At 45.2% G+C, this 27,581-nt stretch overlaps 1 protein-coding gene across 2 annotated transcripts; it reads right to left on the bottom strand.

Moving 5' to 3' along the window:
* Nucleotides 1-934: 934 nt before the first annotated feature.
* Nucleotides 935-21,916, bottom strand: LOC128424594 (inactive tyrosine-protein kinase PRAG1). 2 transcript variants are annotated; one of them, XM_053410847.1, is made up of 6 exons: nt 21,580-21,916; nt 17,931-18,283; nt 16,095-17,839; nt 8,147-8,292; nt 5,934-6,697; nt 935-3,493 (listed from the first exon to the last, which is right to left on the bottom strand). In XM_053410847.1, exons 2-6 carry the CDS (start codon nt 18,192-18,194, stop codon nt 2,336-2,338), a joined length of 4,077 nt encoding a protein of 1,358 aa, XP_053266822.1. In that variant the 5' UTR covers nt 18,195-18,283; nt 21,580-21,916; the 3' UTR covers nt 935-2,335. The 2 variants fall into 2 exon arrangements, with proteins under 2 accessions (XP_053266822.1, XP_053266821.1); XM_053410846.1 differs by having other exon boundaries at nt 17,931-18,269.
* Between the last annotated feature and the right edge of the window lie 5,665 nt (nt 21,917-27,581).

Genomic DNA, 27,581 nt, shown 5'->3' with positions numbered 1-27,581 from the left:
TGATTGAAGTTTCATAGATTTCTCTGGCCATTAGCTTCTGGCTGTTAACATAAGAAATATTTATTCCATGTCACATTAAAAGTCTTCTGAATTACTTGAGTTTTGGAAAAAGGATTGTATTCAGATTCGGACATTCACAGATGTCCATCTTTGTTACATGTTTCTTGGTGCCACCATCCTGCATGATGTGCTGTAGAGCAAAAGGAATTCTAAGCCGGAAAATAACAGCAACACAGGAAACATAACAAAGGTGCCCTGACTTATGTTTGCAGTCAGTTCTCCACGTTAGTCAAAATAAAAAAAACTTTACACTTCCTCTGTCCCGAGACTCCGGGGCCTGAACCCCCATCAGACCCCCCCCCCCCCCCTCTCCCATAATAAGCTGCTGGTAACTTTTAGGATTTATTTAAAGATTCTTTTCATAACTTTTCACGCTGAGCACAGTCTGGTCCTCGGTTACATTACGGAGAAACTAACTCCCTAAGATGAAATCTAACACTTTGCCAGTTGCTCTGAAGTCAAGGCTGATAACTGAGGCTGACCTGGGATTTATTACCTGAGAAGATTAGACTTTTCAGCACTTTAACAGTTTTTTCTAAGTATCGCTTAGAACCAATTTTGAAAGAAAGTCTTTTAATGCCAGATTTTTAACAGATTATGTCAGTTTTTAATATTTTCCTTTCAGTTATCTTTCTTTGTGTTCTGTTTTTTTTTTTTAAAGATTTCAATATGTTTTTATCATCATTATAAAATTTCCTTCCTACAATTAGAATCTCTCAAAGACAAGACACAGTATGTACGACTAGTGTATGTTAAAATGAATTTATACCCAACTATAGACGTTTATTTTTATGTAAAGCCACTAATATCAATATAATGTTCCTAGCGCAATCATTAAAATGGATGGATGCAAAGAAATAAAAACGCTGCATAGTACTGTGAGAAAATATATGCACAGTTTATTGATAGATGCAAATAAGCGAGGCACACACAAAATAATTCAAATCACTAATAATGTATTAGTTGGGAGATCAGACCCTTTTTTCTTTTCTCTCTTCAACATGAGAAATATCAGACACGATTCAAGTCACATCACTCTGGACGTAAAGGAAAAATTGTTTGTTTGAGATAAAAAAAAAAAAAAGCTTGTAACTTGAAGCTTTCTCTTCAGCCTGCACGGGACATACAGCAGAAGAAGAAGAAACGGTCATCCACATATGAAAATAAACACAGAAATTCCAGTGACGACTACAGGATAACAAATTATATGATAAATATCTTTATAACTGCTCATGTTCATGGCTGTTTTTCTTTTTAAGACCTGCTTTTGCCTGGGCTCGTTTTTCTTCTCGTATCAACTACAAATAAACTGTACAACGTTGTCTCTCGAGCATCCTGTGAAAGGCCAGTTTCACCGAAAAAGACAATAACCACCGGTCGTATTTACATGTGGCGTCCGATGTCACTGTAACATATACAAAGAACAAAAAGGCACTGTGACAAAATGTCAAAAACATTTAAATTTGTACAAAAAGTAAACGTGAGGAGGAAAACCGGGCGTCGTCCGTGCGGTGGAAGCAAAAAGGCTGACGTTGAGAATTATTTGTGTTGAGACAGTTTATCATTAATTTATGATGAGTCCATTTGCTCCGCAGAGCTGTCTAACAAGGCCTGAGGTAAAACACAGATCAGCTTTGATCACTCCAACTAATAAACGTGTATCCACGGAGGAACGGGCATTAATCTGTGGTGCAGCACTTACAGTCTGCTAGTGGCCTCATATTTTTATTAGGATGTCGGGCAAATAAAAAGTGATTAGCTGCACACTGAGACCGGACGCAGCATAACTTTGAAAAGTCGGCTGACAGAGAATAGGGTTATGAATCTTTAGCCTGTGTCCAGGGGTGAAAATGCCTCAATCCATATTTAATAAATACAAAATACAGTGTCAAACATGAAACTTTGGTAAGTGTATTACAGGATTATGAAAACTATCCACATTCTTCCTTTTCTATCGTTTAATTTATCAGTGACTCTAGTCGGTAAGTGAGTGTTTTTGCTATTTCGTCCATTTCTCTGTGACTGTGCACCTCATGTCTTCGTCAGGTCAAGTCTGTGGCAGGATATTGTTTTGTTCAAAGGTTCCGAGTGGACGGCGAGTAAGAGACATGGCTCTCGTGCGTTTAGTAATAACACAAACGGGGTGGGTGGTTTTCACAGTATCTCCACAGGATCCAACTTTCTGGATGCCGAGACGTTAACTTGATCATTGCTGGTCTTTCTCAAACCACTTATCACCACGAACACACGCTTCTCTAGTCCTAAAAACGAGCGGTTACTTCAGTGAGTAGAGCAGTTCAGCGGTGTGGCAGAGAGACAGAGGGTGAGCCGAGGAAAAGTACTGACAGCACAGCCAGTCCTCCAGCTCCGCGTTCCTCTCGGGCTCCAGCGAGCGCTCGGCGAACTTCATCATCAGCAGCGCTCGCTTCACGTCCAGCCAGTTGAGGAGGCCCTCGTGTCGGGACCCGTCGACGAAGCCCCCGCCCTGCCCTTGTCTCTCCAGCTGCTGCTCCATCAGGTCCTTCCTGGGGCCCCAGAGCAGGCTCTGCAGGATGCGCTTGGCCTCCTGAATGTGGATTCGTTTGATGGGGTCGGGTTGGAGCAGGAGCTGGGCCAGCCTCTGGAGGCCGGCGGAGTAGAGGGAGACGGGAGGGATGGGGGGCAGCTCCTCGCAGCGGTAGTCTTGCTCCTTCAGCGCCGGACTCACCTCGAACGGGTTGGGCTGGTGGAGGAGCTCGTAGATCAAGATGCCCGTCTGGAACTCGTCAAATTTACGGTACTGGGCTGCAGAGACGATCTCGGGTGCCAGCCTGGCGTGGCTGCGTTTGGTGCGAGGGTCCACGTTGGTTGAGGCAGCGTCCTCGGAGGAGCGCCGCTTGGCCTTGGCGAAGTTGCTGATGAGGAGCCGTGGAAGGTGGCGCTGATTGTCTACACCACCGGAACCATTAATGGTGTTGTTGTTGTTGTGGGTGTGCTGGGAAAACTGGGAGGGCCTGCGATGAGGCACAAGCAGCAGGTTTTCTAGGCAGAGGTCGCGGTGGGTGACTCCGTACTCCTTCAGGTGCTCCAGGCCGTTGCAGAGCTGCAGGAGGAGGAAGCACACGCGACGCTCGTAGACCTCCGGCTGAGTTTTATGGAACGCCTGCCACTCTCGGGCGAAGTCAGCTGCCGTCTGCTGGGGGATCTCCGAAGTGATGACCACCACCCGCTCTCGGTCTACCTGCTGGCCCGGCGCAGCTGTGGACGGCTGAGGCGGTGACGGAGCCGGGGCGGTGCGCTGGGAAACTTCCTCAGAGGGCAGCATGCTCTGGGGAACACAAGCGATGAAGTGTCCGCAGTCCTGCTGGAGGTTGAAGTGGGGAGGCATGGTCTGCTGCACCGACAGACAGTAGAGATGGCCCTGTTTGGCCTCCGCGGACGGACTCTTACAGATCTGTGGAGGTATACACACAGAGGGCAGAGGGAGGGGGGGCATGAGGGGAAGAAGAAAGGGAGAGAGGGGAGGAGGGAGAGAGGAATTCCACACAGAGAGAGACAGAAAGGGAGGGGAGCCAAGAAACACAAGAAAGAAATGCTTGTTAGTGAAGGTCCAAGGTCAGCACCAATTCAGCGCCTGCTCTACCTCGAGTGAAATCACTGTCCTCGATTCACTGAAGATTCAATGTGAATTCTCCACTGAAAAGCTTTTTTAACCCACTAGTCTAATATACAGTATCTATATATATAATCTGTTATTCTTTTAAAGCTGCAGGAGAACCCAAACTTTTAAGGATAAAATCCACTATCAGAATTTCATCATTCCGTCCATCCATCAGGTCATTGCGCTGTGTTTGTCAGTAAGCTCCAGCGATGGCGTATACCCACAAGGTTTATTTACCAATACCAGTGTATTTTTGTATCTGATCTCGTATGTGTATACAATGAGGTGATAAAGTGGCCAATCAGCTTCGACGAAGGTAAATGCTAAAGTATGTTTACGGGACTAAAATCGACATGTTCACATCGATAACGTGACAATAGATAGTTATACAAACACATTCTGTGTAGCACTAATCAGTGCTGGTTTCAGATATATTCAGGATGGCCTCATACTGCATTTTGTGTGTGTGTGTGTGTGTTGGCCTTGACTACAGGGGTTTGTCTGGATGTAAATCCTTTCTGGAATGTAAAGATTAATCAGGCCTAAAAGATATTAAGCAAGAGCGTGGGCACCCGGGCTGTGGCACGACCGACTCCGTACAAGCCGCTGCCGCTTTGCTCACCACTAATGACTTTGGGACAAAGGTCCGCGAGACCAAATCCACACCCTTCTTCTCTCGCTGGTTGTTTACACTACATGCCTCGGAAGATTTGCGCTGCACTGGCACCGTCCCGTCTGCAGCGCAAGAACAAACAAGATCGCAGCCCGATTTTTTTAATCTCCTCCTCGGCTCTATCCTCACCCTGTCAAATCCCTGCTTAAAAAGACAGTTTACATCACCCGCTGTGCAAATCGCTCGTCTCAACAACAGGGAAGACGATCGCGGCTGAACCACGAGTTGCTCTCTTGACAACAACCTCCGACCGAAGATTAAACACGTGGCACTGCAACCAACCACTGGCCCACAACAATCTTGTTTACAATCCTTTGCCTGTTTTGATCTGAACTCACTTTTCAGAATCACGTCCACCCATGGAGGCATCATAGGGTTCAAAGATGAGCAGCTCCTGCAAATATCTTTTCAATCTATAAAAATATTTATTAAATCGTTAAATCTGAATGATGACGGTGCAAAACTATGGACGTGATTCAGTTTCTCTTGAGCTTTAAAGTTATAATCCCTTAAGATTTTCATTTAGTCAAACCCTCTTTTTTTTTATGCTATTACACAATTACTTCTCTACACAATAGTTTTCCCTAGGAGAGGCCGAGTTTGTCATCGCCGTCCGGGATTCAAAATGTCTACGTACACGCACGCGAGTCACAGGAAAAGGTGAATGTATTACGTCCAGTGGGTACTTGCTCTTATCTCATTGATATTTCCTCACACTGTGTCAGAGCTGTGTTCGGTTACAGCAAATCCAAACACAGCATTTCCTGCTGCTGCTTCACATGAAAAGTGTTTAACTGGGTGGTGGCTTTTTCTAGTGAAACAGTACCAGGCAACAGAACCCATTTGGTCACTAAGGTGTCGTTCATCAAAATGCTTCTACAGAACAAGATGTAGTCATTTTAAGTTTTGAATATTTGTTAATCAACAGCTTTACTGTGTCATAAGACAAACGTCTCATGGCAAGATAGAGGAATCTTGATTCAAACTAAATGAGTTTGTTTGGTTGCACAACATATTGACCATTACACTCATAGCTGCTGTTACCACCAGTAACCCACAGGAGTGGCAAAATCCAACAGGACTAAGATGTAAAGAAATGTGAATCTAAGGAGTTCTGAAGGTGAGCACGGTTTCAACAAACTAAAACACAGCTCTTAGTCGAGTGAATTCCTCAGCCCAGGCCCAACAATTGCCCTAGGAAACCACTTTTAAATGCACTGGATCTGCATTTTAATTTTAATTTGCACCAAATTCCTAAACATATCTTTTTTCATCCAGATCCATTTAGTATTCCCTGGGAAACATGTGAAGAAAGTCCTCCGAAAACAATAAAGATTCTTGATCTGCACCTTTGTCCCGATCTGTCCCAAACTTAAATGGATTCTTTACTCCATCATATTATTATTGTTCCATCAAGTTTAATGGAAATCGGTTCAGTCGTTTTTACGTAATCCTGCTCTCAAACAAACAGACAGGGGTGAAAACATAACCTCTTCCACAGCAGTAATTAAGTTGACAATATGATCTTTCATTTCTAGCATAGGGATGGGGATAGCTTACCTTCACAGCGTAGGAGTGGCTGGGGTCTGACGCACAGGCAGCAGAGAAGTACACAGCATCTCCCGCGTTGCAGCTTGGCTTGTTGGACGTGAGTCTGAACAGTGACCAGTTGCTCTCCTCAAACCTCAGTGGGTTCCTCTGGGAGCGGGTGAAGTGATCCTCGCATTTCAGAGCCAAGCGCCGGAGAGACTCTGCGTACAGGCCTCCCAGTTTGGAGTACACTCCCTCTCTGCTGTCGATGTTACTCAGCAGCGTCTGGAGCTGCATGCTGGAGCCCAAATTTGCTGCCGGACCCTGTTCTGCGGAGAAGGGCACGCTGAGCTGAGGGGAAGAGGAGCAGGTGATGCTGCTTCGACAGTGGACGCCCAGGCGACCGTGACTCTTCAGTGACTCGTCCAGTGTCCGGGACCTCAGGGGTCGGCCTAGCGGGGCGTGACACCGCTCCAGGGACTCGTTGGAGGAGAAAATGGGCCGCGGGTCAACAGGGCTGGACGGTAGACTGGAGCGGGAGCTAATGTCAGCAGGGCGACATACATTGCTCTCTGAGCCGGTGAATGGGAGGCGCGGGTAGGCTCGGACAAAGGGCTTTCCGTTGGTGCTGTCTGGAGCTGACAAGGTGCGGTTGACCATCTTCTTCTCCGGGAGCGGCGGTGGCAGGTTACTCAAGCTGCTGAGGGAGGGCGGGAGAGGAGATCCTGGAGCTGACGCTGCTGGACTTCTGGCAAATGGAGAGGAACAAGACCTCCGCGCAGCATCCCGAAAATCTAGTCAAAAAAGACAAAAAGAACTACAATTATGGCCCTGCAGTTGTAGGCCTCCGACAGCCAGTGCAGTCTACATTTAGTAGTAAACTCACATGAGCTCATTTGACCTTGGACAATTTTTGTCAATATTTGAAGAAACAACCTAGAGGCAGACTTGAGATTTCCTGTTCAAGAAGCCAAAATCTAGTTTTTTGAGGCCACAGTGACCTTTGACCAAAAAAATCTGAATTCAACACACTCACAGATGTCAGGCTTCTAAATATGCCAGATTTTTTCATCAAGATCCATGAAATTCAGCTTATAATCAAACCAGCATACAAACAAATGGATATAAATACCTTGGTGGAGGTAAGTCTATCAGCACGTCTGTGAACCGATTATCGAAAGTGGAAGTACAGTGTCTGGTTTACAAGAGGAACAATGCTTGTGTACTTTAAATGTTTTAGAGGAAGAAAATACTGAAGTTAACAAGACCAAATCCATATTTCATAACTCAAACTGGCAGCTTTTCTATTGGTTGCCTTTGTGGATTCACACCATATATTCAGTTTCCACGTAGGTTTATTTCCCGTATCTGAACAGAGCGCACACACCTTCATTTTCCTCTGTGATCTCACCTGTCATCAGATTTATTAACAACATCCCCTCTGTCTCTGCCTACTGCTTAACCCTCGTACAGACACATACCTTGTTTCCTCCAAATAGTTGTAAATTTCCACAATCCAGAGTTCAAGCTGGCACCCAAAACATCTTCCATCCAATTATCATCCATTTGTTAATTAAAGACTTAAAGTTGGAACTTGACATTACACTAGAGGAGACAGATACTGAGATAATTGTGCGGTGCTGTCTTCAATAACTGCTTTCACAGAGGGGGGAAGAACTGTAAAGAAGAAAAAAATAAAAGTACTCTGTAGGATGTAGCCAAGCCCTTTTTCCCTCGTTATCATACTCCATAATTATCTCTTCAAACAACACAGCCCAGGAAGTTACAGCAATTACAAGCGCCTCGGCATCAAGGAGGTTTTAAAGCTGATACGTGGAGGATGACAATAATTTCTAATTATGGACATATGCCAGTCATTCTGACTTGTGTCTCAGGTTTGACGACGGGCAGAAATCCACACCGGGTCAGGACAATCTGTACGTGTGCACTACCAGGGAGAAAAGAGAGGAGATAAGCTGCAATAAAACCCTGCGGCACCATTTCTGTTTTTAGTGCTGCTCAGTTTCACTCCGGACAAAGTACACCTTCAAAATAAAACATGATGAAACAGCGTCTGAACAGCACGGCGCCTGACATCCATGTTTTGCCTAGCGACTCACCCAAATAGATAGCAGACCATATCCTAGATTCCCAATTTGTACAATGACGATCCAAACCTTAGGCTCCCTGTGCGAGTTGTTATCGGAACAAAGGGACAGAACGTGAGTGGGATTGGTTCTTACCAGTGTCAGCAGTCAGATTGTCAGTGGAGGCTGTGGGCAGGCTGGCACTGCCCAGTCCCCATGGTAATGAAGCAGTGCTCTCTGCTGACCCTTGTTGGCTGCAGCGGTCCAGCTCCATGTTGCTGCCACTCATCTTACTTGACACTCTGTAAAAAGACACACACGGGGTCAGTGACTATGATATAAGCAAAAATGCAATCAAGCAAAAGTCTGCGTGTATTTATTCTGTGTCTGCGTCGCCATCTGTTCGTGTGTGTGTGCGTCGGTAGTTTGTTGTCGCCATAGATTTTTTTTTTTTGGTATCATCTGTTTACAAATGTGGAACCACTCCACTTCCTCTTGACGTTTTCTTATCGGCTCCACTATGCGTCACTAGTATGTGCGAGAAACTGAGCACAGTGTACTGTTAGGATTAGTCTCACTTCCTTATTAGAGAGGACACACTTCTCGATTCAGTTGTGACTCTAACCTGCAACAAACGAGCGTCACTAAATCCCCTTAATGTCACGAGTCTAACAGATTTGCTTAATTCGGATATTGACTCTTTTATGAAACAGTAAACTGCATCATGTACTGGTATTAAAGTGAGAGAATGTCACTTTTGCCATCCAGCATCCTCAAGTGACAATTACAGGTTAATGGCACATTGGATTTGCCTACATTTCCCAAGATTCCCTGGAGTTTAAAGCCTTGAAGACACACGGTGCATTCACATGCTCCTCAGAGGGTCCTGCGTTTCTAGTCTTGATGAACGTACACAGTACAGTTTTACACACATTCACACAGCACATCTCTGTGCAGCACTTTATCACACGTCACTCACACACTACTAGCTGCACAGCCGTCAGGGGCCATTTGGGGTTCAGTGTCTTGCTCAAGGACTCTTTGGCACACAGAATTTAGGACCTGGGGGTCAAAACCCTGACCCTCTGATTAGTGGACAACTCGCTCCACTTCCTGAGTCACAGCTGCTGAGATCTGAACTCATTGCCACGAATTTGGTGTTTTCATGTGCTTTGAAGTTTTATTGCAGGAAAAATATGGACGTTGTAAAAACACCTCTTTCCTTTATTTACATAGAGCAAAGAAATAGATAAATACTTCAAGACGAATGCACACTCATCATCAAAACATCTGTATTGGTTAAATATATTTTGTTAGACGCTTGTGAGAGATGGATCCAGAATGTTTGCAAGGAACAAAATCAGAAGCTCCTGTTTAGATGTTGATTGTAAAATCACGTTTATTGGTTTATAAGCAATGACGGCAGCAACTCGGGAACCAAAATATTTGTTGACTTCTTAAGTTGTTGTTCCAACTTCATATGACGTTCACCCGGATTTTCCCAACTTGTGATTCCCATTACTCCCACATCACATGAACGCTGCAGTCTGAGTGAGGATAACTGCAGGAAATATTTCTCTATAATGAGATACAGTATGCTTCACTTTGTGATAATGATTGAAAACTTGCAATAGTTTGCTAATAAATAACTACCATGAGCCACTCCTAGCCTTTGAGACATTGACTTCAGCAACGGTGTATTTTTTACTTCTAGAAATTAAACTTTTCATCTGTAGGATGATAATTATGTTATATCTTATTCTCGCTTTAATCCAAAACACAATTTATTTTCCATTCACTGTTCAGAGGCTTTAGTCCACTTTTCAGTTTGCCTGCATGTCCACCACAATGGCGACTTCTACACCTGCAAACTGTGCATGAGGAGACTATCTAACTAAGGTGACCAATTAGGCTGAGCGACAGCCATTCACTTGTCTCATTATACCAGCTAATGGCTCAGGGAAACAAGGTCTCGTCCCTTCATCTCCCTTTCCTCTCCTCCATCACAAAATGACTCGGCCAACCATTTATCTGCCGGCCCCTGACTTCAATTCCCCCCATAAATCAGCAGAACAAACAGACGACCAGGAGAAAGGAGAGAGGGAGAGAGGGAGAGAGGAGCGTAGGAGGGACACAAAGGAAGAGGACGTTCCCTGTGGACACTAAAGCTAAAGGATCTGCTATCGTTTTACTGACAAGAGCGACGTGATGAAAGGCGGTGGAAATGCTGAGGCAGTGGAGGAATGATACTGGGGTTGCGGGAGACTATGAGTCTATGAACATGAATGCACCTGTGCACGTCTCACTGCAGATCTCCGACATGTGTGTCCAAAACATGAGATTTTTCCGTGATGAAGGAGCGTCACTGCTTTTGTCCAGCTGGAGGACGTGCGCTGCTGAACGAGCCCCCGGATTCAGGGCATTAGAAAAAAAACACCTTCTCTCTGATTAGGACTGCATGTACAAACATATACACCCTTCAGGGCCTTTAGTAAAACCTTCATTTTTATCATCAATCAATCTGACAATACCTTTTCTTGAATAATTGATTCATTATTTAGTCTATAAATGAGAAACAAAAAAAAATTGTGAAAATGTCTCATTACATTTCCCTTGAGCCTGAGGCGACATGTTGAAATTACTTGTTTAAATGTTCTGCCCATCGATTAACTGATTGAATCACTGCTGGTGACAGGAATACGATCACTAGTTATCTACAACTTGATAGACAGTATTAAAACAAATGAGTTTAGCTCCTTATAGTAACAAGAGCTGCACTCAGTAGAGGGCAAACATCAGCCAAAGCCGGACAGACCCCTTTAATTGAACCAAGCTGCCGCAAATTTCACACACACATATCAGTCCTTTGAGTATTTTTCATCAAGATGCATGAATTGTTTGCTGGGAAAACCCCCTCGCTATCTAAAGAAAAAAATGTCATCCCCGATTCGCTCCCTGATCCGGATCCGCACCAAAATGTAATGGTTTCCTTCCCTAAATTTACCACATCCCTTCACTAAGTTTCACGGAAATCCGATCAGTTGTTTTTGTGTAATCTTGCTCACAAACAAACCAACAAACAAACGGACAGGGTTGAAAACATAACCTCGTTGGCTGAGGTTAAAAATAACTTTATCAATCCATAATTTAATCCCTGTGGTCCGATCACCAGGCTGTAGCCTAAACATCCATTCATAAACATCTTGATTGGCCGTTTCCACAGAATAGATAAAATGTTGTCCGTCATTAAAACAAAGTCGACATGAGAAATCACAGCCCATTCAGACAAGGTTTGTATTCTGCAATCAGCCCGGCAACAACAGTGACCCAGATTTAGAATGTAAACAGTCATGCTACAGTAAGTAACGCACAGGGATCCGCTGACGCGCGGACTATTCTGACCGTGTGTGTGGGTAATAATAAAGCTGTGTGACAGGAGCCGGGGCAGTTTTTTAAAAACGGGATCAGACTGGGGTTACAGCTGACTAGGTACAGATCGCAGGGTGCCGCTGTAAAAGGAGACACAAACTGTTGTTGTGGAGCAGGATTGTTACTTCTTGAGACCTATTTAGAGGCGCCTCCATGGTAAATACAGGGTCCGTTAACCCCCGCCTCACACACTGAAGCTGCTTTCAGACGTGCACTTGCATTTTCCTTGACATCTTCTAAAGGGGCTGGAAGTGGGAACTCAAACATCCCAGTCACTTGCTTGGGACAGTTTCCTGACGGTCCCCGAAGAAGTTTCTTACACGTCATCAACTCCCTGCCTCCTCTGCACTCTACCCAGACGCCATCTCTCGCCTGAGGGTTGCTCACATTTGACTGTTTTTATCCCCCAGACAATTCCTGCTGCATTTGCTAAAAAAGGAAAACTCTGGTAAACGTCTCAGCCAAATTTGTGTCTCGGAAAAGAACGGCTTTACAAACAAACATTTGCTTTCTGGGGCTGTATTATGTTGAGACAGGTCAGAATCAAAGCTGCTTACACAGCATTATGGGCCATGAAATCCAACACCGACCTGATCCCACCCAACACATTAACAAGTCAGTTTTGTTACACTGGGGTGGAGTTGCATCGGGGAGTGGGCTGACTCAGATTTGACTCCGTCACAGCAAGGAGGTGGTTTCATGAGCACCGGTACAATGTTATGCAAACCTCTGCAACAGAAATGCAACTACCACAACCTCTGCTCACCTTTAAAATATCACGTTTTTGCTGAGTCAGAGAGAAACTGATGTAAATGTTCCGCTCATATTATTACAAAGACTTAATGAGGTGATATTTCTTGCAGGGCTGTTATATTAGATTACATTGTACTGTACATGTTATCCGAGCCGGGAAGAAAGACGTACATCGTTTCTTTCCCAGAATTGAAGGAAAGCTGCAATGGTTGTATAGCTCCATAAACCAAAGATCCATTAATGTTTGACACCGATTCTTTTTATCTCTTACAACCTGCTGCAGCCTGGTTATCTTCTTCTCTGTCTGCTTCCCCCTTCTCTGAGTTATTGCAACCCATAGCTTCTCTCCCTTAATCTATTTCCCCTCCATAACTTGAGTTTGGGATAAACTAAATGAAAAGATGGATAGCCTAAGATAATTTAGGCATAAAAGGATTAGAAGCCCGGAAGAGCAAAAAGTGAGTGGAAATATAAAACTAGTAACAAACTGACCACATGCTGTTTGTCGCTGCACCATTCTAAAAGGCACATCTGGGTGCTGGCTGGTAGAGGGGTGAGGCCTCTTCTTACCTATGAAGCCAGTGTAGTTAAACACGATCCCTCTGCGACACACTCAAACTTTGACCCCATTTTCCTTTGCAACTGATATCTCCCTGATCTTTAGCGATGTTAAGAAAAGAAGTTGCCGTTCGGTGCCTACCTCATGCTGGAAAGGCAGAGGGTCCTTGTCGGGCTGGCGGGAAACAGACTGCCCCCTGGATCAGACCGGTGGCTCTCTAAAGCCTTGCCATGTGTAGTAACACAACCCTGGTTGTTCACGAGTCATATGTGTATTTAAAGTCTGTCTCAGCAGGAAAAGCAACAGCGCCAATGAGATGCGCAAAAATTAAAGCAGCCACATCTCACATGTAGCATTCATTCAATCGTTGACCCGGCCGGTCACCTCAGAGCAGCCTCTCTGAGGTCAGATGGCAGCGAGATGCTGTCGGCTCTGCTGCCGAGAGGGAACCAGGGTGGCTCTGTGGAGGGAGGGGCCGCTTGTCTTGGAACAGTAGTTTAGAGATAACAAGAGGGAGAACAAGGCACTTCACGCCCAAGCCACAATCAATGGAATCAAATCCACATGACTGATCTATAAATTCTACTTCTATTGGTGGCAGCCGCTTGCCAGACTGGGACAGTTTGGAAGTTGCCAGGGGCAACAATCTGTTCGCTAAAGCCCCTCCCTTTTGGCAACCTTCACTGACCAATCGACACGCCTTCCCTTTTAAAGAGGACTCACTCACACATTCAGGCATGTCACAGACACACAACGCAAACACACACACGTCTCTTCGGCTACATTCACACTAATCCATTTTCTATCTTTGTGGAGACAAGCGTCTTAGCTTTGTGTCACAAATAATCTGTCTCTGGCACATGACCATTCTTGTACACTGGTCATGTGCATGCTGAAGTAAACAGGAAGTCGATTTTTTGTGCTGCAGTATGATGCGTAATTGATGTAGTCGCAGAGATTTCTTTGTGGCACTGTTACTAAAACTAAGCATTAGCTTAAGAACCAATCAGGAAACAAATATGCACATTTGTATCAGCGTTTCCAAAAGGCTCTAATGTCTAGAAAACTCCAGGCTAGAGTGGATACCAGACGTGAACGTAGCAAAAGTGATGCGGTTCACAACTATAAATTATTAGTGTGGATGTAGCCTTCGGTCGACCCGTGAAAAGATCGCTATGTTGACCTGTTAAAAAGGAATAAGAGAGGCACATATGATGTGATCAAAGTCTATGGGAGGCCAACCATCTGTGGCTTCTAAATGATTCAGCACATTTAAAAATGCTGCCTCACAGGGTGCACGTACACGTTTGCATGTGTTTTCCCTTTCGTCCCGCACAAAAGCTTATTTTTAACCCTGAGTAGATCTTCTTTCAACGTTTTGGTTTCTATGCAGATGATATTTAGATTCCGTTACCCTGCAGTACTCCAGAAAACGTCTGGTTCCCTGGGACACTTGTTGACGAAACAAACTAAACCCGCCGATAAACTTGAAACACCAGAGAGCCACAACTGTCGCCCACTGGCTCCAGGCGTGATCCCACATGTGTCTCAACAAGGTGTATTTTTATCAGCGCAGAATGTCGGCAATGTCATAACAGGAGAGACAGCGCCTTACTAGAATTAACGCAAACATAACGGCCAGTGAAACGTGATCAGTGTAATCTGTGTTTTTGATAGTAAAAAAAAAAACGCTCCCACTACGCTTTTGCTGATTCCAGCAGCTCCAGACATCTGCTGGTCTTGAGGAAGTCACAGCCGTGTATTAGACCTCAGCCCCCCCCCCCAGACAAAGCAAAGTTTATTCTGAGGAGATCATTTGATGCAACACAAGGCCTCTTCTCTCTTTCTCCTTTGAGTAGCTGACTCAGAGAGAGTGCATATTCTTAGCCTCCTGTAGACTCAGGTTAAAGCATGTGTGCAAATGCTGTTGCTAATAAACATCTATGCAGACTAGAAGCCTTGTGGAGAGTATGTCATGATCATAAGGTCTTAATAAAAAAGAAAATCTATTAATCTGCAGATTCTGTGAGTGATGGAATGAATTACTAAGCACAAAAAGTAGAAGGCCACGTGTATTCCAATAGTCATGTGCGACAGAGCAAATGTGAAAACTCTTTTGGCCAAAGATGCATCTGAACACCTGCTAATGACAGATTTGTCCCAGTGTGACAATATGAATGGAACAAGGCCCTGTTTTTTCCTGTCTGTCGTGCTGCAGCCAAAACAAATGTACAGTAGCGTGACACAGAAGGGGACTATTTAACAGACCCATTTTTCCTGTTAATTAGAATCGAAGAAGTCACATTACGAGCATGAATAGAACAAAGCGTGCATTGAGCAGAACGCCGGAGCAGTTTGAATGATCACAAGGCGCGAGAATGGAGGCTGATTCAAGGCTGAATAATGATGCTATGAAAGGAAAAGGCACATTGAGAGTCAAACCAATGCCTGCAGTGAGATGTGTGTACATGCACCATCACTGGGAAAACCTGATTATTTTACATAAGAAGCGCCAGAATTGTAATATAAATATAAATGTATATGATATTTATATATATATAGTCGCTGGAGAGAGCAAAATTAATTTATGCTCTTAAACTAAGTGCATCTTGTAAGTGCTAAATTATGTAATATAATGAAACCACAATATCATGGCTGAATTATAGTCACATCAATATATGCAAGACATAGGTAGAAAACCTGATGACATGCACGCAAATACTGTTACGTAATGGGTTGAAGTTCAGGTTTAAAAAATGCATAGCATTCATCTTAAAGCAAGGGCCTGGTGTGCTGATGTGTAATTAAACTTCTATTACCGCTATTCTTTCTTTTACACAGCTTACGCATGGTAAACAGTATTTAAGACCAACTCTTCCTCAAACTGTCTGAAGCATTTTCTTCTCTGCCTTTATCCACCACAGACGGCATGATGAGGAATGTATAGAAGGCGGAAAATTACATATAAACACAAGATGTTTAAGTAAAACAGCATTTAGGATTTACTTAAACATTTGACATGAGGAAGCTGAATACCACTGGTATAGGATTATTAATCACTAGTCCTTTATCTATATAAAACGATTGTGTTCACAGCTTCATTAAAGTGCATTTTGTGTTTATTGATCTGATTGTACAGCTTAAAAACTTGAGCTCTACCAACTTTCAATTGGCATTTGGTCAATACCTCTGACCTCTTACCACAGGATTAACCCCCCCATACAAAAATCATGGAAATAGACATTATTTGAATATTCAATCACAAAGTAGTCTCATCCAGATATAGGCGTCACATTCTAAACTAATTGAGTGGTAACAATTGGACCATTAAAGGCCAAACAAAAAGTTCTTTGTTATTCTTACCTGTGCAGTTTCTTCGGTGGGGGAGGAGGTGGATTGGGCTCATTATTGGCAATTTCCTTCCCGGGGGCCAGCAGCTCATCAGAGCTGCCATGCAACGGTTGCTTGGCTGGCATGCTCCCGTTATGCTTGCCCTCCTCCTCTGCATCGATGCCTCCAGCCTTCCCCTGACAGGCACCATTGTTGGGGGGAGTTGGGGGGGCCGTGCCTGGCTCTGTCACCGGAGGGGGGCTGCTGTGGGCCTTCCAGTCCCTGGCCTCCTTCCAGACAGCAGCACCATTGACCAGGTCTGTCACCCGAGAGGTTGTACCCGGATTGCTGGCCAGCTTCTTCTTCTCACCCTCTTTCCGCTCTCTCTCCTCATCCTCCTCTTCTTCCTTAATGCAGCAGTTCCAGCCAGAACTGTGGTGGTGCGGCTTGGGCCAGCGTTCGGATGCAGCACTGTGGTGCTCTGTGTGAACCTTGAAGTGGCCCTCTCTAGCAGAGACGAGGAAAAGCATGGGAAGCTCAGGGAGAGGGACGGGAGATGAGATGGACGATGAGAGGCTGGAGGTGCCTAGTCGTGGGAGTTCAGGGAAGGGGACAGGAGAGGACATGGAGGATGAGAGGCTAGAGGTGCCCAGTTTTGGGGAGCGGTTGGTTCTCTTTGGCGGAATTGGTGGACTAGACTGAGGCTTGGGATGGAGAGTGGGGCTCAGGCTAGCTTCTGTGACCAGAGATGGCGCACTGTGGCTGGGACTGGGCCAGCGGAAGGCTGGGCTGCTGGGGTCTTTACGTGCTGTTGGGCTAAAGTTGCACTGGGTGCTGACGGCTGAATCTGGGCTGCTCAGGTAAAAAGTCCTGTTGTTCTCCTCGGTGTGAGCGGCCATTACAGTGATGGTGGCCCGTTGACTCTCTCCTGAAAGCTCAGGCTCAGAGCAGGACAGTTTCTTACTTTGATCTGGGGACTCGGATTGTGTTTGCAGCCCATTTCCTTGCGGCCTGCGCTTTTTCTTGGTGCTCTCTGCATAAATGGGTTCTGAGTCCATCTGACCATTGGCAGAGTTGGGCGGTGATTGTGGGCTACTCATGGCTGATGGACTTTGGGGGCTTCCTGGCCTTACATGTCTTCCTCCCGACCCCTCTGCCCCAGGAAGTGAGTCTGTACTACTACGATAAGAACACGATGAGTCCGATAGGCTGGTCTGTTTTGACAGGATGGGAACAGAGTGGAGGGTTGAAGGGGGGCTGTATCTTGGGGGTTCCACGCTTAAAGTCAAGTTTGGGAAAGTGGTACAAGTGCTGGCAGTCTTAGTGGTAACAGAAGTAGTACTCCCACTGATTGTACCATTGCTATACACTGTGGTAGGACTGGTAGGGACAAAGCCCCCTGGCGAACGGATCTCCACAGACCCCTGACGGGTGTCCCTTGTAGTCACAGTACTTCCGTTGTAAGTGCTTGTGGTTCTAATACCAGACGGAATACTCTGCTGCTTTCGGTTGTCCCCATTGGTATTTTTCTTTAAACTCTGGGAACCTCTTCCCTCCTCCTGAGTTACAAAGATATTGCCGATGATCATTGAGTCTTTCGGCAGGATATTGGGGGACAAGGGAGAAAAAGTAAAGGAGTTGTTGTAGTCCATCTTGGTTTCAGGACTCTGAACTGCATCTCTATGGGCCTTGTTGCAGCCATTGCTATCGATATAAAGAGACGACAGGTCAAAGAGCTTCTTCAATCCCAAGCGCTCAACTGGGCTCTTTGTGTTCTCCTGTCACACATAAACATGAGCACACATTAAAAACAGAGATATACCCAGGCAGGATAAACACTATGGTTTGATACAGGAATGAGACATTTACCTGCTCTATGTTCATGTTGACATCAGTCGACTCGTTGGTGTCAAGGCTCATCATAGTGGGTTTGACAGCGATGGTTGGCTTGCTGTAGGGTGAGGGCGTCGTTACTCCAGTTTCTTCATCGCTTCCCAGGCTGCTCTTCAAACAGGCGACCGGCGCGCTGCCACCCAGGCCGCCGACAGTCTTGTGCGCACTAAGTGGGTGGAAGCAGTTCTTACAAGAGCCGGGTTTCCACACGTGTTCTGCAAAGTCGCTGCACGCTGACATCTTTGGTTTACTAAATCCGGTTGTGTCAGAAGTGGGTGTGGAAGGATCTGTCAGACAGGGGATGAACTCTCATGGCTGGGTTGGAGAGGCTGGAACGTCACCAGGCGTTGAACACACAGCAGTATGCAAAAGAGAGAGGAGAGAAGAAAGAGGTACAGTGTTAAGATAATTAATCTCCTTAAGTCTGTGTAATTGCTTTTTGTTTGCCTTTTGCTTTACAAATAACATTACTATTTTTATTTTCCAAGCATCAAACTGTTTAAAGGTTGTTTATGTTTACCTCAGGCTGAATCAAACCAATACACCAGATCTGTACCATGTCTGATACCTTATCTTCTATCGACCCAACCTTATTAAGAGGGTTGGGTTTAAATCATACTAAACACAATCTGCATTGTCACTGTTTATTTAGTCATTAGAGGCTGCTGACGGTTCAGTACCACAGTAACCCCTGGCCTAATGTTGCCATAGGTTAAAATAGTTCTACGGTATGATTTGTGAATTTTTGATTTTTGATTTTCTATGTTATACTCTTTTTTTTTTTAATCTGTTATGTTAATAGACTGGTCAAAATGTGAACTTGAAATAGTTACGGCAGTGATGACAGAGTCCCAGCTGACAAGTGTCTCCAAGCTCATAGAAAACCTCCGCTAGGATTTAAGTGTCGTCTGCGGATGTAACTTAAGAAGAGCCGCTGTGTGCTGTGCTACTTGTTCCCATGGCCTCCTAAATTAGAGGGTATGTGGTTTCTGTTCAACCAAAGGGTCTGTCGGTGTGAGCCCAGTGACATAAAAGCCCTCCGGAGTCTTCTGCAGCCCCCGACTCACTGGAGGAAGACAGAGGAGCCTCAAGCATCCTTGAGGTCGGAATGCCAGGAATGTCTTAAGTCTCACCAGGGTGAATCTCACACCCACTACAACCTCCCCTTCCCCCTTACACACACACACACCACACACACACACTCCACATGTGTGTCCTCGCTCTCTCACAAACAAACTGTCCCTCACACACACCTCCTTCCTCTGCCTCTTTGTGTCCTGTTTAACTGGACTGATGGTGAGAAGATCAACAACATTTCAGAGGGATCATTTGTTTCCTTGCATCTGGGTGTCCCTCTTTATGTTCTTAACACAGCTTTAATTGCCTCACAACAAGGTGCTGCAATGAGGCGCAGCGACATTAGTTCCCTATCTACACTCATTATCTCGCAGAAAAACAGAGGAGACAGGTGGGAAGAAATGGGTCTACGTACTGTATGAATGTATGCAGCCTATTACATTAGGCATTCATACAATATGATAAAATACAAGATGCTTTCACAAAGAATCTCTAAATCTTATATTTGTTTATTGAGTAGCAGAACCATAGATAAGGAATCCTTGAGACCTGGCAATTCATGGCTCCACTGGAACAACCTTGCCATCCACTAATCCTATAGGAATGAAGAGGTTTCCTGCTGGTGAAGATAATGCATGTTTACATATTTCTTTGTTCTGTCTGACTCAGTTTGTGCAGGAAAGCACCCTCAGTTTAACTGTTTGTTTAACCGTTCCTGCGACAACAGAGGAAGCTGAGCCTTGCCTCACATCTCAAGGCACCGTGCATGAGTCATATGAAGTGCTGACTGATAGGAGATCACGCAGATCATTCGGCTACTGGGCCGACTGCTTAAGAGAGCAAACTGACTGGCAGTCAGGGATGTGTCTAGAGGGGATTGTCATGATCATGCAACAACAAAGCACCCACAGTGAGAGAGAGAGCTCTACTGTGGTGAGTTTATTAAGTTACTGCACACATAGTTTAGTCCTTGAACTGGGACAGTTTAGTCTCTGATTTTCCACAGAGGCTGATCTGAGATGTCCAACATATTTGTGCTCCGTCTGTCTCTCTTCTCCAGAAAAGACTCTGAAGCTGTGCTTCAGTTTAGGTTATTCTAGCTGTTGTTGTCGTGTTCAGCCCTGCTTGTTTGAACAGAGATAGACCCTGCTGTCTACATTCCCCACGCCTCCCCAAGCTCAAGGTCCAGTATTTCTAACTTCCTCTCGTAAATACGCACACACAAGCAGCAAAAGTTCAGCGATATGGGGAAAAAATATTCAAGCCCCTTCAAAATAAAACGCAGATGAAAAATACCTCATGAGCTCGCTAGAAGTCAGAGGAAAATAAGATGAGAGGGAGCAGAAGTTGGACGGTGGACATTTTTCGGATTGGACATTTTATGGTCACCTAATGAAAGGTGAATTTCAAAGTCACTTGTTCCAATCACATCTGCTCATATACACAGCTGCTCGGCCACTAGATGTCTCAAAAGCCTGTCCAGATTGGCTGGAGGATTAAAAATCCACTATCCTAATCTGAAGGACTCTAAGCATGAGGCAATACCCTGAGTCTGGAGACTCTAGGGACTTGCCTGGAGCTGCCTGCAGTCAGGAGGCAATGGTATGGACTGGATGGAACAGATTACATGGCCCGCAGAAGTGGTGACCAAGAGGGGTAATGAAGTTTAAGGTCCGAGGGCTTATCGACACTGGACAGCTGGAAAGAACTGCACTTTGTCTGAATCTTTCTGCAGGAGCGAGCGCCCAGCACCAGCAGACACATGTGACCCACCACCACCACCACCACCACCCACCACCCCAAACCAGCACCCATGCTACAAGTGGCACAGCCTGGAGGAAGCACAGGTCACCTTGTGGTTTATACTTCAGGGCTGCTGTAACATTGTTAGTATTAACTATTATTACTGCCACATTAGCTGTGTCCATGCCAAAAGAAAGACCACATTGATTTAATTGAATGTCCATGGAGGAAAATACTTATTGAAAATAATGAGACGGAACTATAGTCCATCCACATCACGCTCTGATAACCAGGTCACACACACACACACACACAGACTCACGCACGCTGAATACAAATTGTCTTTACGAGCAACATTTGTCACGCTTGCCTCACTCACACAGCCCATTCATTCAGGGGGGGGGGGGGGGGGGGGGGGGGGGGGGGGGGGGGGCTCAACCTGTTTCTGTTCAGTCGAAATATCCACCAAAATAAACAATAACATCAACCTTGTGACATTTTGTAACATATCAAAACTTCCACCTAAAGAAATTTAAATATTTGGATAAAACAACCCATCCCCAACAGCTTGAGACTTTTATTTATCTTTTAGATATTTGATAACTGGATATTTGACGAAAGCAGAAATTGATTTGTGGACTAACTGGGAACGTTGTTATTTTTATCCCACGACTCATAAATAAAACATGTCAAATGTAAGAACTTGACTCTACCTGAACCATTAACTCATGTGTGGACAACATGGAAAACAAGGAAAACACCAGTGTCACCAATGCTGAAGAAGGTTATATGAGTAACCGCTTACCTGCTCGGACCTTGTCTTCCCTGGCAACACAAACCGGTCCCCTCCACACAAAAAGACTAAATAAATAAATAAATAGACAGCACAACTGTACAGTAGCTGCTGTTACTTCAGAGTCCCGCAGGCAAACGTATAAATCCGCCTGTCTTCCACCTACAGCGGCAGGTTAATGACCCAGGAGACCGCTGCGGCTGCTGCTTCTGCTGCGGGGATCCTTTCTCCTCCTGCCGGGCAACACTAGCACGCTGCTGCTGCTGCCACTGCCTCCTCCGGAGCTTCCTCCTGCTGCTGCTGCTGTACTGTGTATGTGTGTGTGTCTGTGTGCAGAGGTGGAGCTGAGGAGTCCTGCCTCTGCTGCAGCAAGCGTGCAGGGGAGAGAGCACTCGCGGAGGTGGGAGGAGCTCCTCGCCAGCCATGCAGTCTGCTGGCCACTGGCCCACACTCACACGTTTTCATTAAGGACCTTATTTAGGATGTGTCTTTCATTTAAAAAAAAAAAAAAAATGCAAACACCACCCAGCTTGCAGCATTCACAGAATCCCTCCTGATTTATTTTGGTGCAAGTCGTTAAAGGGATAGTTCACCCAAAAATGAAAATGCACTCATTATCTACTGACCACTTTGCAGATAGAGTGTTTTGTGTCTTTTGGGGTTTTGGGAGTAAACAGCATTGCAGCCAAATTCATTACAATTGAAGTAAATGGGGACAGGTTTGTCAAACGTGAAAGCTGTTTCCCCCTGGAACTCCAAAAGTGTTTGGTGGACTTAAAAACTTCACATACACCACCCGGCTGGCAGTATGCACAGAATCCCTCCTGGTCGTTTTTAAGGTTGCATCTTGAGAAAGGACCAGGGCTGTGCAAGTTTATTCTGCAAAGCAATCAGTCTTAGTCAAAAGCTATCGTGGATGTACACCAAATTCCCTGATGGGTTTTTCCTTCTGCTGCCATCGACCGCCCTCCCCTTGCTTTAACTCCTGGTCTGCTCCTGCTCCTGTTCATCACTGGGTTTGACAGAGTGATAGAAAAACACTGCCGCTGCCCCTCTGAGCCAGGCCTAACCCCCTGCTGCTTTCCATTACAGGCAGCAAAAGGAGAGGCAGAGCTCACCGGAGTGACAAACACAGCCGCTGTGGTAACCTCCTAAGCGAGCATGTCCTCTCTTATCTTTAGTTGGGAGAAGAAGAAAAAACTCTCAAACAAGGTATTATCGGTTTACTTTTTTGACTTATTCAAAAAGAGCTGCCTAGCCACCTTCAGATTCTGATCTTTGCTCAGGGTTCCTCTTGGGTTTCTTCAGGTGGCCTGGAAGAGATGGAGAAATATATCTCAAATCAGATTTCCCTCAACTCCGCCATCCCACTGGTCTGGTGTATTTCCTGCGAAAGAGACGTCCTTTAATATGAATCCATCGGACACACAACCCAACCTGCCAGATTCCTGAGCCTTGTGCGAGGATTTATGTCCCGAGCTGAGACAATCAGCATAAGTGGCACAGCAGAGTCTGGATCCTGGAAAAGGGATATCTTTTATAAGACCACCGGATGAAGTTGGTGAGCGTCGCAATCCTCTCAAGAAAATGAAGAGTTTGTTGCATTGAATCTATTTTTGGCAGCACGGAGCGTGTAATAATTCTGCTAATGGGGAAAAACAAATGGCTTCTGCTTCTCGGAAAAATATGGTGGAGAAGCGACACACGTTCTGCTGTGGATGGATACAAATTGCAAATTAAGATGATTATCTTGCATTGAATTGTCGCAGCAAGACACGTCTGTTTGTGTGTGTTTGGGCCAACGACCTCCATGTTGACTGTGCGTGGCGTCAGTCTGCAAACTCTCAGGAAAAGCTCTCATACACCCAAGATTCTCAGGCGGTTGAGTTTTCAGTGCAAAGATGTTGTGAGAAAATCCAAATTAGAGGAGCACAGCAGATTGGGTGGAATCATTTATACGCACAATTGCAGTATTTGCCACATCTACTCTTCAGTTGAAATTACACAGCGAGGGAAAACCCGGAAAGAGTTGGCATCAAAAAGTGAAAAGTGTGGGAAAATATGATTCCTTTTAGCTTCCTTCTTGTCTCCCTGCTATATCCATCAGACCACATTATTTGAATATAAATGGTGACTTATAAATAAAATATATCATGAGTCTGCATATATTACATGCAACACACTTCTTGCTTGCTGTGGCACGCGGCTGAATTTGTCTGTGCACAATCACGTATCCCATAAAATATTTGGAGTTGCTCATCTTTTATACGATTTCTTAAATAATGAAGGGAATCAGAGCCACCTCGTGTGCGACTGGCTGTGCACACTGATGAATTAGCAGTTTGTTGTTGTCATGCTGCAGGCTGCTGAGTTTTTGCATGTGTGTGTGTGTGTGTGAAAGATAGACTGGCCCTCGGCACACTGCAACATGAGGATGCTGTTGGAGGAGAGCCAATCATAAACTGCTCAGGTTCTGGCCCCAGATACAGCGACAGGATGCTGAAATATGAGCGGCGCCCTGACAGCTCTTCATCACGTTTGTCGTTAGCATCTCTCTTCATGCTCCTGCACCATGATCACTATATGCCGTACAGAAATCTCTCTAAACTTGAACAAAAATCCAGTCTTGTTTTCCTCGGCTCGAGTGAATTATGAAAGGGAACATCATCTCAAATCAAATTTAATGAGAAGAGGGTTTTAATGCAATGTAGCAAGAAATAGTTATTAAATGACTTAATGCATTACGGAGGCCTTTACTGAGTAATAGCAGAGAGCTACCGAAACCCCCTACAGGGAAGTTACGTTTATTCCTTCTAAAATTCAGTTAGAAGAGTGGCCTGACTTCTCAAAGTTTGTATTGGACATAAAAGTGTCCGTGAGATTGATGCCATTGTTCCCTTGTGCTCCCCTCTGAAACTGAGAGCGGCCAAAAACTGCACATATAATCTTTTAAAACTCCTCTCTTTCATTTGCACTTTCTCTTGGCAGCATTATTTACATCCTGGTTTCCAACTACTGACTCCAGCTCCCTCAGCTTCCCCACATGTTCAACAGGCTTCCTCTATTGTTTTACCTTTTTAAATTATGTATTGTCCTGGGCGCGGTTGTTAACGCTGTTGACTCAGAACAAGAGGGTTCGCAGTCCGAATCCAAGCTTAGCCGGGATATGCCTCTTCTCTTTGTGGCTGCGTCAGGTTGCTACAGGTACTCTGGTGTCCTCCCACAGTGCAAAGACATGCAGATTCAGGTTAGGTGAGTGTGAGTGTAAACGGCTGTTTGTCTCGCAAGTTGGACCTGCGAAACACTGGCGACCTGTCCAGGGTGTACACTGCCTCTTGCCCAATGTCAGCTGGGATTGTCTGCAGCTCCCCCTTTGACCCTCGGGATAAGGGGTGTAGATGATGGATGGACAGATGGATGGTTGTCCTGGACTAGCAGTTAAATTGTTGTTACTGTTACGCTCATCCGTCCTCTAAAATGTCTGTTTCATGGAATTGTTCATCTAGACTTAATGCTTGCACCCATCATTGACATGCTCTGCAGAGATGGTCGTAAAGGAACACAGGCCATTTGGAGGGTTCATGGGAGGTCGCTCCACAATGGTCACAGCCTCTACTACTTCCCTCTCGTTCACCCTTGATCCAGGTCTGTTGACCTCATGGCCTTGTGGCTTGATTAGTCACGATCTAGATCACTGGCAGCAGCTGGAAAGTTCCTGGAAGATGCAACTTGTTTCACTTCTCCAGAGCATGACCAAAATGTGGTTCGAGGGACTCTTTCTAACAGTTGGCAGCGAACACTGGGGGAAAAAAAGCTGAAACTGTAACAATGGCGGCAGACTATGTTTAGTTAAGCTCCTGCTGTGGACAAGGGCTACAGCTGTGACTGTTACACAAAAAAAACATGAGTCATGATACCATTACGACGACTGCTCCTCCTCATTTAATGACATCCTCGTGTGTTTTCTACTTCTTATGCACATTACTCTTCCAGTGGTGGGAAGTGATCTTTTTTAACCAAGTCATTTTTGACACAAACTCAGGACTTTGCCTCTAACATGAAAAGAACGCAGCAGGAGATTGTCCGGGTCAGACATGTTCACAACAACAGAAAAATGTCAGGTACAATCAGGTGTGTGTGTGTGTGTGTGTGTGTGTGTGTGTGCTTCGGAATCAGCACCAATGAACACAGCTCAGGTGCCATAGCTCTGAGAGACGATGTTATTGCTGTTAATGTGAAGCCTCAATTTCACACCAAAAGGAGAAGTTCGTAGTTTTTAGCCCTCTCTCGCGGTTTGATAGGGCTAATTGACAAACCAGGTATTGAGCTGCTCAGGTTTCTGTCAATTTTTTTGTGTGTTTGTGTGTTTGTGTGTGTGTGTGTTTGTGTGTGTCACTTCCCATTACCACAGGAGGCCCCATAAAAGATATCCTGTCACGACACCAAAAGGTCTTTGTTTGCATTTGGCCTGCATGCTGAGAATACTCTTTAGTCGGTCACTGGAGACATTAGGGGAGACTTGGAACTCAATGCTTCTCTCTGATTCTCCTACGCCAAAAAACCCCCCCTCAACTTAAGGTTTGAGTGAAATTTGAACAGTTTCAACAGGTGGTGGAAATGAAAGATGAAAGAACTTGTGTTTGGAGGCAGTTTGCCTGTTTACTGCCCGACGGAAACACTACAAAGAGCGAGAGGGGCAGAGTGTTCACCACCAGGTCCCCCGGGACTCACTTTCTTCTCCACAGGTCATCCCTCCTAAAAAACTGAACATTCAAAGGTAACCCCCTCGTGTAACTGTATGCCTCTGAGAGCCAGGCAGCAGGAATTAATTGTGAGTGCATGTGTGTGTGGATGTGTGTGTGTGTGTGTGTGTGTGTTTGCCAAAGGGAGTGGGGAGAGGTTGGTGTCAGATTCAGTGCCTTTTCCCCTCTGGGTTGCCATGGCAGTCGTGTAGAGGAGTTGGTGTGGTCAGGAATGCAAAGATAACGCAAGGCAGAACCGCACCTCTCTTTCTTTCTGCCTCTGACAAAGACAAACGCACAAACACACGTCAAACAATTCACAAAAACCCACCCTGTGTGCGCTCTATCACCCACACGGTCTCTGATGATGATTTTTCTCCACTGCCTCCACGGTTGCATTCCTCTACCTGTCCCTGCAGGTTCAACCTCCGATTATGAAGCGAACCGAAAACACTGGGACGATTCATTTCACCATCAACATGAAACATCACTTGTTTACATGGATTACCCACGTCATCTCCCCTTCATTTACTCAGATTACTCAGCACTGGGTCTAAAAAAGAGTCAAATCAAATCTTTCAAACTTTATGCCTAATTGTTCAAATATTACGTACTAGGCTGTAAATAGGTCCTTATCATGTTGACGCTTATTTAACGCTACTTCTGGTGGTAAATAAACACCCCATTGTAGTAAAATTACAAACAAGACCAACAAGGAACTGATCATCTACAAACACCAGCTCACACGACTTGGTGGTGGGAAAGACCATTGCATACCTACTGTCTCTGCCTGGAGGTTGCAGCCACACTAACACACCTGAAAAAGCACAATACGTGACCACTCATGCACACAGGGAACGCACGTGCCAGTGTACACGGATTAGTCAAATAATATCTCGTCTTCTCCACATGTAAACAGTTGTACCATTGTGAAATGCAACAGCTGTTATCAAAGTCAACAGGGTCAGCAACACTTGTAATTGATTATCCATGTGGAGTTTTTTACGAGGCCAATGCCGTCTGTTTACTTACTTAAGAGGGTCATGTGATAGTTGTCATTGACCGAAAATACCCAATCAGCAAGCAGTTGTGATTGTCTACGTCTTTCCGAACATCTCACTTTCTGCCCGTCCAGACTAAAATGCTTCCCCAGAGTTTTCAAACAAGAACAGGATCAGCAGCGTTTCTAAACTTCTCTGTTTTATTGGCTCTAAAACTGTGACGGCAGACGTATCCATAGCTGAGTTGAGTTTCCGACAAAAACAGGGTAGT

Source organism: Pleuronectes platessa, chromosome 19 (assembly GCF_947347685.1).
Source record: "Pleuronectes platessa chromosome 19, fPlePla1.1, whole genome shotgun sequence".
In the NCBI taxonomy this organism is placed as follows: domain Eukaryota; kingdom Metazoa; phylum Chordata; class Actinopteri; order Pleuronectiformes; family Pleuronectidae; genus Pleuronectes; species Pleuronectes platessa.
Note: the sequence above shows the minus strand (reverse complement) of the source record. Positions and strands in the feature narration are given on the sequence as shown.

Bases quoted from the DNA above. Each gene is read 5' to 3' on its own strand.
- LOC128424594 (XM_053410847.1), bottom strand. From the start codon at position 18,194: ATGTCAGCGTGCAGCGACTTTGCAGAACACGTGTGGAAACCCGGCTCT. The intron at 6,698-8,146 runs GTAAGAACCAAT...TTTTTTGACTAG, and splicing joins CAATCTGACTGCTGACACTG to ATTTTCGGGATGCTGCGCGG. The intron at 3,494-5,933 runs GTAAGCTATCCC...ATACCTCCACAG, and splicing joins GCCACTCCTACGCTGTGAAG to ATCTGTAAGAGTCCGTCCGC.